Source organism: Falco cherrug, chromosome 6 (genome assembly GCF_023634085.1).
Source record: "Falco cherrug isolate bFalChe1 chromosome 6, bFalChe1.pri, whole genome shotgun sequence".
In the NCBI taxonomy this organism is placed as follows: domain Eukaryota; kingdom Metazoa; phylum Chordata; class Aves; order Falconiformes; family Falconidae; genus Falco; species Falco cherrug.
The window spans coordinates 49074127-49089432 of NC_073702.1; the positions used below are offsets into that span (position 1 = coordinate 49074127).

Consider the following 15306-nt stretch of genomic DNA (forward strand, 5'->3'; position numbering starts at 1 on the left):
AGTGTGGCTACAGTCCTTTGCACAGAGGGCCACGATGATAATTAGGATGGCCAGGGACTGCCACCATACCATGATAAAGCTATGAAGGTATAGTACAGCCCCCCCCTCACACCCCAGCATCCTACACAGCAGCACAGGGCTATCAGGATGGCTGGGAGACTCTCACCCATGAGGAGCACGAAGGCAGCTGCCAGCACAGATGTTCAGTGAGCTTAGAAATATTTCTGGTAGGATGTCTGGAATTAAATTCACATTCGGGAAAAATCAGTCAGGATGCTTTCAGGGGGAAAAGTCATGCACAGTAGTGATCACATTTGCAACCAACCCAATTGCTGAAGTCACATTATGCAGAAAACTTATCATGCTACCTAGGAATTAAATTATCAAATAAATTTCATGAGTCTGAAGCCCTCAAAATGCCATGACAAAATCACAGATAAAGAAATGTAGTGAAGTAGTAAATTGAAAATTGGAAGGAGAGCAGGCAGGTGGAGAGCTTGCAGTCATAGGGCTTCAAAACATCTGTCTGAACCATGGCGGGGGGGAGAGAGAGAGAGAGAGAGAGTGTGTGTGCGTGTGTGCGTGTGTGCGTGTGTGTGTGTGATGAATGTTAGTGGTGGAAAACAAAGCTTGGAAATAGAAGATTCACAAAACAAAATTAGAAATATTAGTATGTTTCATGGCTCACTGCTGTGCTTAAGGGGGTTTATGTTGTGTTTGGTTTTTTTTAATGTCATATGACAGTCACATTTCCTCTTTCATTTGTTATTATAACTTTAGAGGGGTATCCTTTCAATTTAACTCTTCTGGGGCAACATTGTAGCAGCATTTTATTCTTGTAAAAACTTTGGCCTGATGTAGCTATGACAGGCGAACACCAGCAATCTCCTGATAAAGAACACCTTTTGGATAAATACATTACCACAGACAAACTGAATTATGTGATATGCTGAAAAAATGCACAGGTGGGGTTCAAGCAAAGGAGAAAGGGTACTTTGTGGTACAACAGGTCCTTTTTTTGTCCTCAGCATTTCTTAGGTAAAATCACTCTGACCGATTCTAAATGTCAGCCATTAGTTGAATAGCATAGTGCTTTTTTATTTCTTCAGTGACTATTTTTGATGTTGAGAACAGCTGTGTTCAGTCTTTTTTCTTAAAAAAAAAAAAAAGGAATAGAGCCTGGGATCTGAAAAAATTGGCTTTGTGTAGCTAACCACAAGCAGGGCACATGACTGAGTGCTGCATCTGCTATGTTTCCCTTCAGTTCAAACAGTTTGGACAAAAATATTCTGTAAACTTAAAGGGAAATTCTCTATTTACAGAATACATTTAGAGCTCCTCATTAAAGCAAGCTTCAAATTTTACCCCACTATCAAAAAAAAAAAAAAAAAAAAAGATAATCTGTACTCTGGAAAAGAGAGCTGCAGAATTTACTCCCCTCTGTCTCCTCTCTTTAACCTCAGTGTAAGGGTCAGATTTCTAGGAAATATTTGTAGATTTTTGGACATCTGCCTTTCCAGGATAGCTAGAGCTACCTGCATGGCTGTTTCTGGTAATTTGAAGAAAAGACGTGTCAGCTAGTTTGAACATCTTAATACTCACGTGCAGAAAGATATGAAGCACTTAAATCCCTAAGATATCATTTTTATTTTAGCACTGATAATAAATTAAGTGCTTGAGTAGACTTACTGGTCTCGCTAGTAATAGTGGATTTTTCAAAAATATTTGAATACCTACACTTACAAGGTATCTTGGAACTGCTAACTATTTACTACTCCTACTAATGAATGATACTGCGCCCTGCAACCAAAGAAAAATGCTTTTTTGCAAAACCAAATCTGAGGCAGTGATTACAAAAAATTTCATAGATACTTGAAATTTTCTGACCTGCCCACAGTCGCATAATTTCCTCAGCAGCAATGCAAGGTATGCAGCCTACAAAGCCTCTTTTGTAGCCCGTCATCTAGCCACAGGCTTTGCTTTTTCTTCTGTTGTACATTATCTCTTTACTAGGATAGCATGGTCTTTTTTAGCTACAATGTACAAAATGGAATCACACAAACTAGGGTAAAAAGGGACCTCAAATTTCCAAGCTCCTTCCTCAAGACAGGAAAAACTATGTAAAAGGACTACATCTAGTTATAATATAATGAAATTCATGAAAGCTTTTACTTTCTCTCTTTTCTTTATCCCCCTTTGGGCTTGTCTGGGCTAAAAGACAGTTTATGCACTGGAGATCTAACATGGATTGACACAGCAGAGAAATATATGTGCACTAGCAAGAGGCTTCATAACTTCCTTTAGCTGCAGGACACCTAAACCCTACTACAGAAAATGCAGATGAACAATAGCTCCTGGAAATTCATATTGCTTTGCATTTTCTTTGGAGCAGTTCTCATCACCTGGACCTGTGTTCATCAAAGATGGCCTCATGAATGCTGGGGGGCTGCTGATCAGCAGCTTCTTTCTATGAATTAATTCCATTGTCAATTATTTCTAAAGGACAGTGGCTCAAAACAAGATTTAAGTGGTAAAGGACACTATGGCCTAGTTTAGTCTTTTGGTGTTCTCACCATATAAATGCCCCAGGACTGAATTTCTTGTGTATGGAAGCACAGCCTGCCAGAGACCCTGAAATCCCCCAAATTCGCATGATGAGAACACAAAAAAATGTAATGAAATAATAAATCTGTTAGAATTGGAAAAGCACAAGCAGTCTGAAAACTCATAATCACATTGCTCAAAAACATCTGTTGGTGTCATGGGGAAAAAAGCATGAGTGAATGCTGTGCTCTGAAATGCTGGAGAGCCAACACTAAACCAGGGATATAACACATTCGAGATCCATGTTGGTCGGGTCAGTAAAATGATAATTTATTTTTATAAAGGAGTGCACCTAACTTAGTCGTGACAAACAGCATTTATCCGTATGCATGATCACTATCACAATGCAGAGCATAGCATGCCTTACAATGGTTTGATACTGACTGTGCCGTTCATTTGGATGAAAATGCAATATATGTCAAGTGCCCATAGATTTGCTCCGATTTCATTCAGCTGTCTTGAAGAGTGCAGCCCGGTGCTATGCTGGCAGGCTCATAGAGTGCCACCGCTCCCCTCCACAGAAGCTTGGAGACCGGAGCAACAGGGCTCAAATCTGTCAGGTTAGTCCTACAGCCTTCTGTAGCTTTCTCCTCAATGAGCCACTCGGTGAGGATGGATAACTGGACCACCATCTAGCCGTGACTGCAAAGAATAATTAATGACAACTTTAGTACAATTAGCAATCCGTGTGTCAGAAGACAATTTAGGTGCAATCCTTGGCTTCTTAATGTTAACAGGACCTCATCACAGATGTACCTGTACCTTTAATCGAAGTATGTAGCAGATCACACTCCTGTTGCTTTGCTTGTTGAGGCTGCAATCCCCTGAGACAGCAGGGTATGACAGCCGGCAGAGCCCTTCCACCACGACAGGAAAAAATGGAAATAAGCCACAGGCAGTCAGCACTCTGGCTGGAAAGGGTCAGTGGTGGTAAGGATCAATAGTGCTAACGGTATCTCACTTTTGCTAAGGCTTGCAAACAGCAAAACGGAAATATTTATACCTTTTAAAATATGCTTTTTACTAAACTGTATTCTATTTTTCAGGAAAACAGCGTTCAAACCCCACTGATCTCAGCAGGCCTTGCACTGAAACCCAAATGAATATAAAGTATGAACAAAAAATCCAAATGCAAACCAGCTAAAGTGCATGATACGTACACACGCACAAGTACCCTACCTCAGGCATAAGCATGTATATTATACTACCAATCAGTGTACAGGTCAGAAAGGAATGCATAAAGTATGAATGATATTAGTGTTAGGTGTTTCAGGAAATCTGTTTTATTCCTTGTACAAGAAAGCATGATTCATTGTATCGTTTCTTTCAAAGCTTATACTGCTAAAAAAATACATACCTCTATCACTGACTGTTCTGCTGTAAAGGCAGAAAAAGAACGCTAGAATTGGTCAAAATGTTTGTTACACTTAAAGGAGAACAGGGAGACAAAGAGTTGTTTCACATACTGTTGTCTAAAGAAAGAACAGATCATCGTGACCAAGCAACTTCCTAACTGTTGCAGCTGTGGAACGCATCCATAAAGATCTGCACCCGGTGTTTAATCCACACATCTTCCCCTCCCTCAAGTTGATCAGATTTGCGCTGAAACATGACCTTTCCAATCAGCTTCACAAAAAAATGAAAAAAGTGCTCTCAAAAAATTGACAGTGTCCAGAAGTGTATTGCAACAACGTTTTGCCTCTGGAACAGCCACCTTTTCTTTTTTTTTTTTTTTTTTTAATCTGTAGGTTTTTCATACCTTCAATGGTCAGCAGCAGTTGTTATGGATTTTTAAACAGAAAACTGAATCCAGGGGGTCCATCATGACTTAAACCCCTCAGCTTCACAAAGATGTGTTAAAAAACACCAAACATCAGCCTCAGAGTACACAATTTAGCACGGCATAGTATTGCATTTTTCCCCCAGTGTAGAGAAAACAGTGTATTCATGCACAGCACAAAGCCAGTATTAGCTGTGTGTTTGTTGAAAACGTAGCAATGTTAAGCCAGAACTTACCCTGGAAAAGGCCCACATAGTGTGCCACAGTTCAGATAATAATGGTGTTTGATTATCAGCTCTGAGGAGACAAACCCCTGAAGTCAAAAGCAGATATGTGAAGCATAGTTTTTCTCAGAACTGCTTATTCAGAGACAAATTTGGAGACTGAAAAACTCAGAGGAATTTGGGTGCAATTTTGGGTGCATTTTTCTAAAGCAGCTTTTATGAACTAGGGAAGCCTTGACCTAACATCCTACAGTATTTCAGGACTGGTTGCCTTACTGGTTTGATAGCGATCTTCCAGCACCAGGTGCAGAATAAGATTGAAAAATGTGTCTGTAATCTCTTGAGCACCATTTTAAACTGCCATATAAAATTCTGGGTAAATGAGAGGCTATCGTGCTTTGGTGCAAATACCATATGATTCAAGAGTTCACGGCCTTTCTAGCCAAAGACTTTCAACATGCAAGAAAGGAAAATATTCCTCATAACATGTGTCATGAAATGTATTTTTCAGGTAGAGGTTGCAAATGACACCATGATGTACAGAGCAACGTACAATGGGATTCAGCAGCTGCTCCCCCTGTTGCTCTGTACAGATAACATTATCTTTCATGGATGTGGCAGCTTCTGTTGTTTTCTGTCCAGTTTTGGGGGAGAGGAGGAGACAGGATAGGAGTAAGGAATATTTTATCTATATTGCTCTCTAGTAAACTTCTCAGAAACACCCAAGAAATTGAGTTGACCCAACTCTGAAACAGAAGCATTGGCGAGTTGAGAGGAAACACAACACCCAAAGAACCTCTTGGGCAGAGGTGCGTGAAGCTGTATGGATATGATTTCTAAAGGGGAAGAACACACTACTACTATTTTTGATTTGTAAACTAAGACATTGCCTGAACAGTTCGCAGTGCTTAGCAACACGGTTTACTGATCGACTTGGCAGTCCTGGGTTAATGGTTGCAATTGATGATCTCAAAGGTATTTTCCAACCTAAATGATTCTGTGATTCTATGATTAATTGTAAGGCTTTGGAAATGTGAAATCTCTACCCCTTCTTAAAACAAGAGGTGTATCGGGTGATTAAGGTAAACATGATAATTAAAAGGAGTAAGAAAAGCTTGAAATGTTTTTGTAATTACTTTCTAGTCATTGTTAGGCTTTCCTGATTAATGTAGTTAGAAATCTTGAGCTAAAAGCATCTAGTATGAAACTGATGTTATTGTACACACCACACTGATAGCCTCTCAATCAAGAAAAAAAAATCACTTCTTACTTTATAAAACACCTTTGAAAATAAAGAGCTAGGACAATATACTCTCAGTATGCCTCCTGCAAAGACTTTGGAAATACATGTATTTGACAGACTGCTCCATTTGCAAAGTTGTTGCTACTGAAGATAATTTTTCCTCAAAATTCCTCCACAGCTGTGGTAAATGCCTTGGGGCCACCTGAGTCACTCCTGGGCATCACCTAGGTAATGCTAAGGGAACAGCGGGCTAGCAGGGAGAAATCCAAGGTGCACTACCTCAAGGAGCTCCTGAGGACAGTAGCTTAGAAACAGAAACCATAGTTCTTTCTCCAGATGGTTTTCAGCTTGAAGGTTATCTGAATAACCTTTTTTTTTCTTTATCATTCCCCACCACGTTTGCATAAGTCAGAACGTACAAGGTCAATGACTTTCCATGATCTTGAAGCTACAGGCAGGCCTTGCCCAGCGGAGCACAGTATTCGGCAAATGTTCTCCATGTCCTTTCTCAGAGTCCGTCTTTAATTAAAAAATTTGCATAGCACTGTTGGCAGGAGGTTTTCATTTGATGAGGCTCTGCAACAAATCACTTCTTGCTGAACTTTGCTGCACCAGTTGTTCCTGGGAACTACTGCAGGCAAGTTAGCTGCAAAAGTACACGCTTAGTGGAGATCTGTAGAGAGATCTTTAAAAACAATGTCACTTATGTGCTAGGTGAGGGATTTTCTTATGTTACTGGTTTTTTTCTGGGGTGGAGATATTTAACTATTATAGCATACGTTGGGGCTTTAGTGCAAAGTGAATAATGAGCCAGTTGCGTTTGAAAGCTGGTAAGCTCCACACAGAGCACTTGACTTTCAACCTACCAAATGCTTAAATATGTAAACAACCCCACTGAAGTCAATAAGATTTCTTACATGTCTTATGCTAAGCAAACATCTAGTCGTAATTAACTTGGACTCATCTTGGTAGCAGAAAATCAACTAATTTAGAAAATTTTGGAAATTTTAGGTGGTTTCATTAGCAATTTGTTGGTATTTGGTGCTTTCTGTCAAGCAGTAATAAAGCTTGCAGGTAAGAGAGACATGTATGTGCCATCCAAAGTGATTCCTAAGAATGTGTTTGCTAACGCAAGAATTAATGGCAATTAATTGCAAATAGTATTGGAAAGATCCCATTAAAAATAATCTTCCTGTAACATTCTCTCACCCTGAAAGAAATGTTAGTGTTTCCTTCATCCCTCAAAGTTGTCAAGCAAGGCTTATTTTTAGGAGTACCTCACAGTGGAAAACTGTAAGCTGGAGATTTTAAGCATAGAGGGTCTGAATAAATCATGACTTTGTTCTTCATTCCCCAGATGGAAAGCAGTGCTCTGTTAGAGCATACCGGTTACCAGCTGTAGACTAAGCTTTTCTGGCAGTTGTTCTGACCACAGGTAAAGAATGACACAGACTCGAGCTTATGCAAGAGCCACAAATTTATTATAAACCACACAGCAAAACATAGCATCTGGTGAAGGGATAAAGCTTGCTTCACACACCTATCAGTTGGGGATCGCTAAACAAGGCAATGCTGGGTCTCTTAACTTCACACCTCTATCCTTTTTATAAGATGCTCATTAGATGAGTGGGTCAAACCATACAATGTTGGGAAGACTGTTAGCAAGAAGGTGGAAGAACGGGGTCCCTTAGTACAGAGACAAAGGCAGCTTCGCAGGGTTTTGCTGCTATAGTGGATGAAATACCAGCCTAGGAGGGGCCCACATGGCAAAACTGAACCTTAATACAATACCTCAGCATAACAGTGGTGTTGTAAAAGGTCAGTTGTGGGCCACACACGGAGGTTTTCCTTTAGCTACTGCTTTTATAAAGAATAAAAAGTTGGAAACATTGCATTTAATTGGATTCTGAAACATTTTAAAACTGCAGTAGACATTTGAAAACTTCTGAAGTTCATCAGTTCAATCACTCTAAAAATGGTGGTGCCTGAACAACCAGCTTCTTCCTCATTCCTCATCCTCACTCTCCATAGAAACTATGTCACTGGTCCCAGCTGGAAAATTTTTTCCAGCTTAAAAGAACTGTGAACATATTTTTCTCTTTTAACAAAGCTGTCTCACTGAGAAACTATACCAATAGCAGAAGAGAAACCTGTGATTTCTATGGACAAGGAAATGCAGATGTAAAGAATTATGCAGCTTCCCAACAGCCCACCTGCCTCTTAGGGCTCTCCTTGGCAGCCCTGATGGTTACACTGTGTATTTACTTCTACAGAATGGAAACACCTCCCGATTCCAAGCCAGCCAAGTCTACATACGTAGATGAGAAGCTGCACTTTTTGAACGGTGCAGTACCTTGCACTACCCCTGCCACTGGGTTTTTCCATCCCTTTTGTTTTAGCCTCCCATCAGGTCCCTCCTGCAGGCTGGAAATGATGGGTCTGAAGTTAATCGGTTGGGGTCACAGTTAGTTTTTATGAGGCGGCCGTAGAGCACCCAACAGGAACGTACCCACCCTGACCGGCTCCCTGGTGGTCGTAACGGCCCGGCTGAAAGGGGTCAGGGACATGGCACATGCGACAGCCGCAGAGGGGCCTGGCCAGAAGAGCTGCCTTCCTCGCCACACACTGGCGTCCAGATTCCCGTTCTAAAGCAGGCGAGGGGCACCCCGCGTCCCGCGGGCCCTTGCTCCCACGCCAGCGGGAACTTGTCGGCAGGCGCTGGCTACCGAGCGAGGCCGCGGAAGGCAGCGGGGCTGGGGCGGGGGGGCGGTCCCAGCCCGGCGGCCGCGGGGGCGCACCGGCCCCTGCCCGCACCCCGGGCACCGACCGGGGCGGCTCCCCCGGGGCTCCCCGCCGCGCCGCGGGTCCCTCCCCCGGCCCTGACGGAGAGGCTGGGGACAAACAGCCCCGCCACCGCCGCCGGGTGCCGTGCCGTGCCGTGCCGTGCCGTGCCGAGGGAAGGGGCGGCCGCGGCGGGGGCGTGCAGGGTGTGTGGGGAGGGGGCACGGCCGGGCGGCTACATCAGCCCCCGCCTGCCCAGCGCCGGGGCTGCCTGCTGAGCCGCCCAACGGCCCCCAGGCGGCAGCGGCGACTGGGGGACGCTGAGGAGGAGCCGCCTGCGCGGCCCAGCGGCGGCGGGCGGGCCGGACACACCGACCGAGCAGCCGCGGCCCGCGGCGGGAGGGGAGACCGGCAGCCCAGCCCGCACCGGCAGCGCCATGGCCACCAAGGTGAGCGGCCCCCGGTGCGGCCCGGGGGGTCGTGAGGCGGCTCCGGGGCGCCCCCTGCGCCGAGCCCCCGGTCGCCGAACAGGCCCCGCGGAGGGGCTCGGCGGGCAGCAGCCCCCTCTTGGTGGCGGGCAGGAGGGAGGGAAGCCCCGCGGAGGACGGGCAGCGTTTTGGGGGTCGGGGGAGCCAGTCCCCTCCCTGGGGCTTGCCCCTCGCCGCCGGCCGCGGGAGGGAGGGAAGGAGGGAGGGAAGGAGGGAGGGGAGGAGGGGGCCGCCCGCCGCGCTGCGCTCGGGCCTCGCCGCCGCCGCCCGGCCCTTCCGAGCGGCGCCGAGGGCTCGGCGGGGCAGCGCCAGCGCCGGAGGAGGGGAAAGTTGCTCTCTGCTTTATTTCTGCCCTGCCGCCCCGCGGCTCGCCCGGAGCGACTCTGGGGCCGAAAAGCCGCCGGAGGCCGAGGGCTGCCGCTCCCGCAGCCCGGGCGTCCCTGCCCGCGCCCCCCGTGCCCCGCGAAGCGGCGCTGGCCGGCGGAGCGCGGCGGTGCTGGGGAGAGGCCTCGGCCGCCGGCGGGCCCTGCCACGGGACGGGCGTCCCGGCTGCCCCGCGGCGCTGGGGACCGGGGTCCCGGCCGCCGCACGCCCCCGGCCGCCCCGTCCTGGGGGGGCCGCTCCCGCTGACCCCCGTGAGTGGCACCCAGGGGACGGGCGTGCCGTGTCCCTGTGGGAGCCCGGGGCCGTGGCGTGCTACTTGCTAATGGTAGGGTCTGATTTTACTGGAAAAAAAAAACAACCGAACCCGAAAACCAGGAAGTGAAATTACTTTGTTCAGTTCTTCAACAGTATCTGCTATTAACACAACAGTCAAAATTAGCGTGTCCTGTCGGAAACTGGTCTCTTTCTAAATTAACAATATTTATTTACTATATCGGCTGATGAAGGCATGGCTGCTTCTGTAGGTGTGAGTTGACGTCCACCAGTAAATGTTATCTGTAAGCTGCCCAAATATGACAGAAGTCTTTTTTGGTATTCGAAGTAATACTTTGAGTCACCTGATTCCATAACCTTGGCCAGCAGTTTAAAAGCTTCCTTCTGCTGGGGCAGCTCTCGTGTGGTGACGCTGGCTGTGCTGTGCTTCTCAGGACTGAAGCAGTTCTGCATCTTGAATGTATCAAATTTAATGTATAAGTTGCTGTGTCTGTAGCCATGTAAGCTGATGGTCGCTCTTAGTAAACTTTTTCAGAAGCACAGAGAAGTTGGTTTAGGCTTCAAAATTACTTAGGCGGTTTAAGAAGTATTAATATAGTGAAATTTACGTTCTGTTGAGGTTTTAGAATATTGTTGATGGACTCTGTTTTAATACTGGTGCTTTCCACTGGTTTGTGGGATGCGTGTATCACAATAGGTTGATTACATATTAGTAAGTAGCAAGAAGAAATTCTGTGTATGCCTTTACTACATAATACAGAGTATGCCAAGCAGGTAACAGTTTACTGTTTCTCTCCTCACTTTGAGGTGCAGGATCCTCATGGGATCCCGTGTTCTGTGCTGAACGGATGAAGCCATTTTATTCATATATTTGGAAACTTTCACTTTACTGTTCTTGAAATAATTTGTTTTGAGTCATGGTCTCAGGCTGAAGGGTGCGTAAGTTCTAACAGTCCTAACCAGGACTGGCTTGAAATCAGGTGGTGTAAGTTCTTTTCATTCTACGCATTGCAAGTTATGGTGATTTACTTTAACTTGAAGGTTAAAATTGAGAAGTGATAGTCAGTAAAGACTTGATACTTTATTGTTATTGTTTTCATATGCTGATAACCAAGAGAAGCTTACTTTATCTTCTGTGAGCTTGACCCAGGAGATATGTCCCTCTCTGGGAACTGCCCCATTTTGCGTTTTAATTTGTTAAACTTGTGCACGTCAGCTATAGTAAAGATTTTTTTGTTATTTTTTTTAACAGTGTAAGGGAGTAACTGGCTCAAGAAACAGATTTTAGGAGCTTAGCCAACTAACCAGTTGCCATTACACTTGGAAAGTAAATTTTGGGTTTTTTAAATTGTAAATAAACTTCTCACCTTCTGCTTGTGTTCCTTCCAAGATAGCCTGCTTTTAAAAGGAATATGCAAAGAATATTTGTATTGTATGTGAACAAACGTTAACAAAACTACACTATAATTAGGCATGTGCAGTGTGAATTTCTCAAACTTTAATGGTGTGTAGCTGGTAGGGGCAACTGACAGTCAGGCCTGGCCTGTGCTGCATGGGCACATGAATAACTTTGCTGTTTAAATTAGAATATGTTTTCCAAGGAGGGCCGAGTGAAAACTCGGGTCTTGATTTGAATGCTTTCAGTGATGGAAAGTTCAGTCTGCCTATCTCTCTTTTTTTTTTTTTTTTTTTAACCCATCAACTGTCTTGCTGGTTGGTGTGTCTTTATTTTTAATCTAAATTCGACCAGCTTCTCTTTTCAGTTTTATCCTTTTGTCTACAAGATTTACAAGTGCTTTTATCAGAGTGTTAGGTTACTGGGGGGGGGGGGGGGAACGGGTATTTCTTTCTTCAGCAGCTAGCTTGTAAACCCTGGCCAATTTTCTTGCCTCCCACTTTGGTGAACCACAGCAATTAAGCTCCTAGCGTTTTCCAGTATGAAGAGGTGGTCTACAGTCATGTAATATGCTGGCTCTTGTCTGTACCATTCAACTCACTGGCCTTCTAAATTGAAATAATAAAAACTTTTAGAGGAAAGGACTACCACCTTCTTGCAAAAAGGCCTTTACCTATGCTTTCCTAGCATATTTGTTAACTGGCAACTTGGTAGGAAGTCTTTTGTTGAAAGAGGTGAGGGGTGGCTGTAGGCTCTAAGTGCTCTGTGGAGGCTCTGTCTGACCATGCTGTGAGCGGAGCTAGCAGCCACCATTGCTCCTTCTCCTTCCTTGCTCCCCATCCTGCGTTGTTTGTACATCCCGGCAGCTGATTGTAACGCTTGCCAGGCCTGTCTTTGAGCTACTGTAGGTTGCTGAAATAGCAAAAGATTAACTGCAGTGGGGCCATTTTCTCCAGTTCTAGGGAGGTACAGTAGCTGCAAGTTTGTTCAGAGCTGGTGCAAAAGGTTGAGTGGTGGCAAAGGTGGGAGGGGGAGACTGACCTTCATGGTGAAGGGTGGAAATATAAATGGGAAATGGAGGATCTGAGACTTCTGGTGGCAGTTCTTTGGTTGGCTAGATCCTTTCTGTAATTTGGCAGTAGATTTTGTGATTCCCTACAGGCTTGCTCAAGGTCATGTGCTCTAAAAACTGAAGCAAATGGGGGGAAAAAAAATAAAACCAACAACAACAGGATTGTTTAGGATATATTAACCTGCAAAGTTTTACAGTAATTGAACTGAACCTGACTTCAGATGTAGGCAATTTCATATCTGTGTTTAAGAACTGGTACGTTAAGCTAGATGTTTTATTTTGGATGCTTCCTTCAGAAACAGCTGAGCTTACTAATTCCGTGTTTTTAACTGCATTACAAAAGAAGGCAAAAAGTGCCTGAGCCTAAAAGAGTAAAGCTTAAAAAATTAAACAGTCACAAAGAAAATATAATACTGTGAATGTGTTTCAGTGATAGTTGCTGGCAAAAGCCACAGATGATTCTCATTCCTCTGTATGTTCCTTCTTGACTTCTTTTGCCTTTCTTTACCCACTAGTTTGCCAAGTCCCGGCTTTACTCATGCCCTTCCTTTTGTTTTTGAGTTGCGATAAATAGGGAGAGCTAGAAATGCCAGGAAGTGATATGCTGCTTTTAAATAATGTGCTCCCTACCTTAGTCTATTTTTAGAGTTATTTATTTTTTTAAAATGTAGGCAAGTCCTTTTTTTGAAAAGGCTGATGTTTTGCCACTTTTGAAGTCCTAACTTAAGGAGGAGGTAATGATATTAAGAGAAGGTGATAGGTTATGTCCATGGTGATGGTCAAGACTGTTCTTCCGAATGTGTGCCTCTAAGGTGTGGTGGTGGTTTTAATTTAAGTTGAAAGTTTATAGGAGTAACACTGTTGAAGTTGATGACATTACTTTTACAAGCTGGGTATATTACAAGCAAGGTACTGATAAGTTTAATGAGGTTAGGCCCCTCTTTGTGTCAATAGCAACAGATTTTTTCTTTGTTACTTTAGGGGCAACTGAGTTCTACCACCATGTTCTTGATTGTTCAATGGTTTATCTACTTTAAGAATTCATTTATTTGGTTCTGTTTGTAGGACTGGGCCCTTTTGTGTGGGAAGAAGTCCCTTGAGATGAAAGCTTAGACTGAATATTCTGTTCTTAAAAAGTAGGTATAGCTTAGCAATACTTCTAAAACATGGAAGTGTTGTTCAAGACTTTGTTGTCCATCTAATCATGTTGGAATATCTCTTGTGAATGTCACTAACCAGGTATAGTTGAATTCAGCATGGTTCTTGTAATTGTGGTAAGGGAAGATGGTTATTTATGTATGAAAATTTTAGGTAGGAAAACCCAACACATTAGACTTCAAATAATTTTTCTTAAGTGCGTATCCTTCCTTTCATCTTTCTGTTTGGTTCTCTATTGCTGTAACTAGTATAAGACTCCCCAAAGAAGTCTCATACTTTCCTTTGTGCCATCACAAAGCTGTTAGTATGTTTGCATTATGAATCAGGCAGAGATAATTCTTTGTTCTGATTTGCAGCTGCGAGGTGAAGCATCCTTCTGTGCTAAATCCTCCAAAATACCCAAACTTTGTGTTCTGCAAGTCTGCCTTCTGTATTGTTGTAACTTTCAAAGTAGACTTTCCTGGGAAATCTCATCCTAAGAGAATATTCAGTTAATAAATCTTAATACATCTGTGAGGTAGGATGAACCTGTACTATGCAGATCACTTCATTCAGTATGTTCCATTATTTAAATTCAGCAAAGCAAGATGTAATACAAAGAAGGACATCATGGTTGATTTATATATGTAGGATGTGATGGAACAAAATTAATTAGGTGAAGTAATAACTTTTATTTTTATGGTCTTAATTATATGAAAAGTTGTTTGGTTTTTTTTTTTAAGCTGTAATTAAGTAGATGTGAAGATATTTCCTGGGACGACTTTGATTATTTTGGTTTGGTTAGTTGGTTTTGTTTTTTTATAGGGCAACAAGATGACTAAAGAAGGTGAAACTATTTAGTAACACAAATTTACCACAGATTCCTGACCTATTGATGGAGCGGGATGTTAGGGTGAGCACAAGAACTGATACAGTCTTATTTTACTAAGATACAGGGTTTCAGCTTTTTGTCTTTGTCTGACCTTAAGATCTTTTAAAAGTTCAGTGGTAAGTGCGTTATTGCAGCAGTTGCTAGTGCAAGGCTTCTCATTTCTATGCTGGGAAGCTGGAGAGCTGGTGAGATTCTATGTGATGCTATGGCTGGCTAATGATTCCTCTGACTCAGTTTTTCAAAGTTATTTTAAGCACCTAGGCATTGAGTCATCTGAGACTCATTACCAAAGGTTGTCATTTCAAAACATGATTACAGTAGCTAAACAGAAGGAAGTCTGGTATCAGATGTTATAAGCTTCATCTGGTTATATAGATTCCATGATTCAGATTTTCACTGTGGTAGAATTTCTCCATGTATTGGTGTTATTTCTGCAAGAAGTCTTTCCAGTTAACTGTGTCTTTGTAAAAAAACAAACAAAAAAAAGCAACCAAAAAAAACCCCCAAAACCACCCCAACACACAATATTGACTTAATTCCATTTTTTTCAAGGTTTTCCTTTTCCTCTTTTAGAACCTCTGATTTTCAGGTTTTGAAAAAGCTCATGAATTGTTGAATATCCACACTTTTTGTTTATAAAATCCTCCTTATTTGATTGGGAGATTTGGTAAATTTCAGAGTTTACAGAGGTTACAAAAGGAAAAATGGTGTGAGAACTTTGTTGTAAATATACAGGTTCCCTCCTGTATTAAATTTACAAGCAATTGCAACATTGATGATGTTGGAAGCAGTCTTGCAAAACATTACAAAATGTGTAAAATAGTGGGAGTGATATTTTTTTTTTTTTTCAAGCAGCAGGGCAGTAGGACAGATCAACATTTAGATAACTGGAATTATTTAAAGTAAATAACTATTGCGATGTTCAGCATTTAAAGCTAAACCTGTTTAATTCAAAGCATGTTTCACAATTACAAGATCATTCAAATTAACTTTATACTTCTCTGAGGGGGCAAAAATCAGAGCTTGTGCTTT

The 15306-nt window shown here is 43.1% G+C and overlaps 1 protein-coding gene across 2 annotated transcripts in view; it reads left to right on the forward strand.

Moving 5' to 3' along the window:
* Positions 1-8678: 8678 nt before the first annotated feature.
* SNX9 (sorting nexin 9) overlaps positions 8679-15306 on the forward strand; it is a 63546-nt gene continuing 56918 nt past the window's right edge. The window contains exon 1 of one of the 2 annotated variants that reach the window (XM_055713574.1): positions 8679-9081. In XM_055713574.1, coding sequence (XP_055569549.1) covers positions 9070-9081 — 12 coding nt within the window. In that variant the 5' untranslated portion in view covers positions 8679-9069. The remainder of the gene's footprint in view (positions 9082-15306) is intronic. The other variant, XM_055713573.1, reaches the window with a different exon arrangement.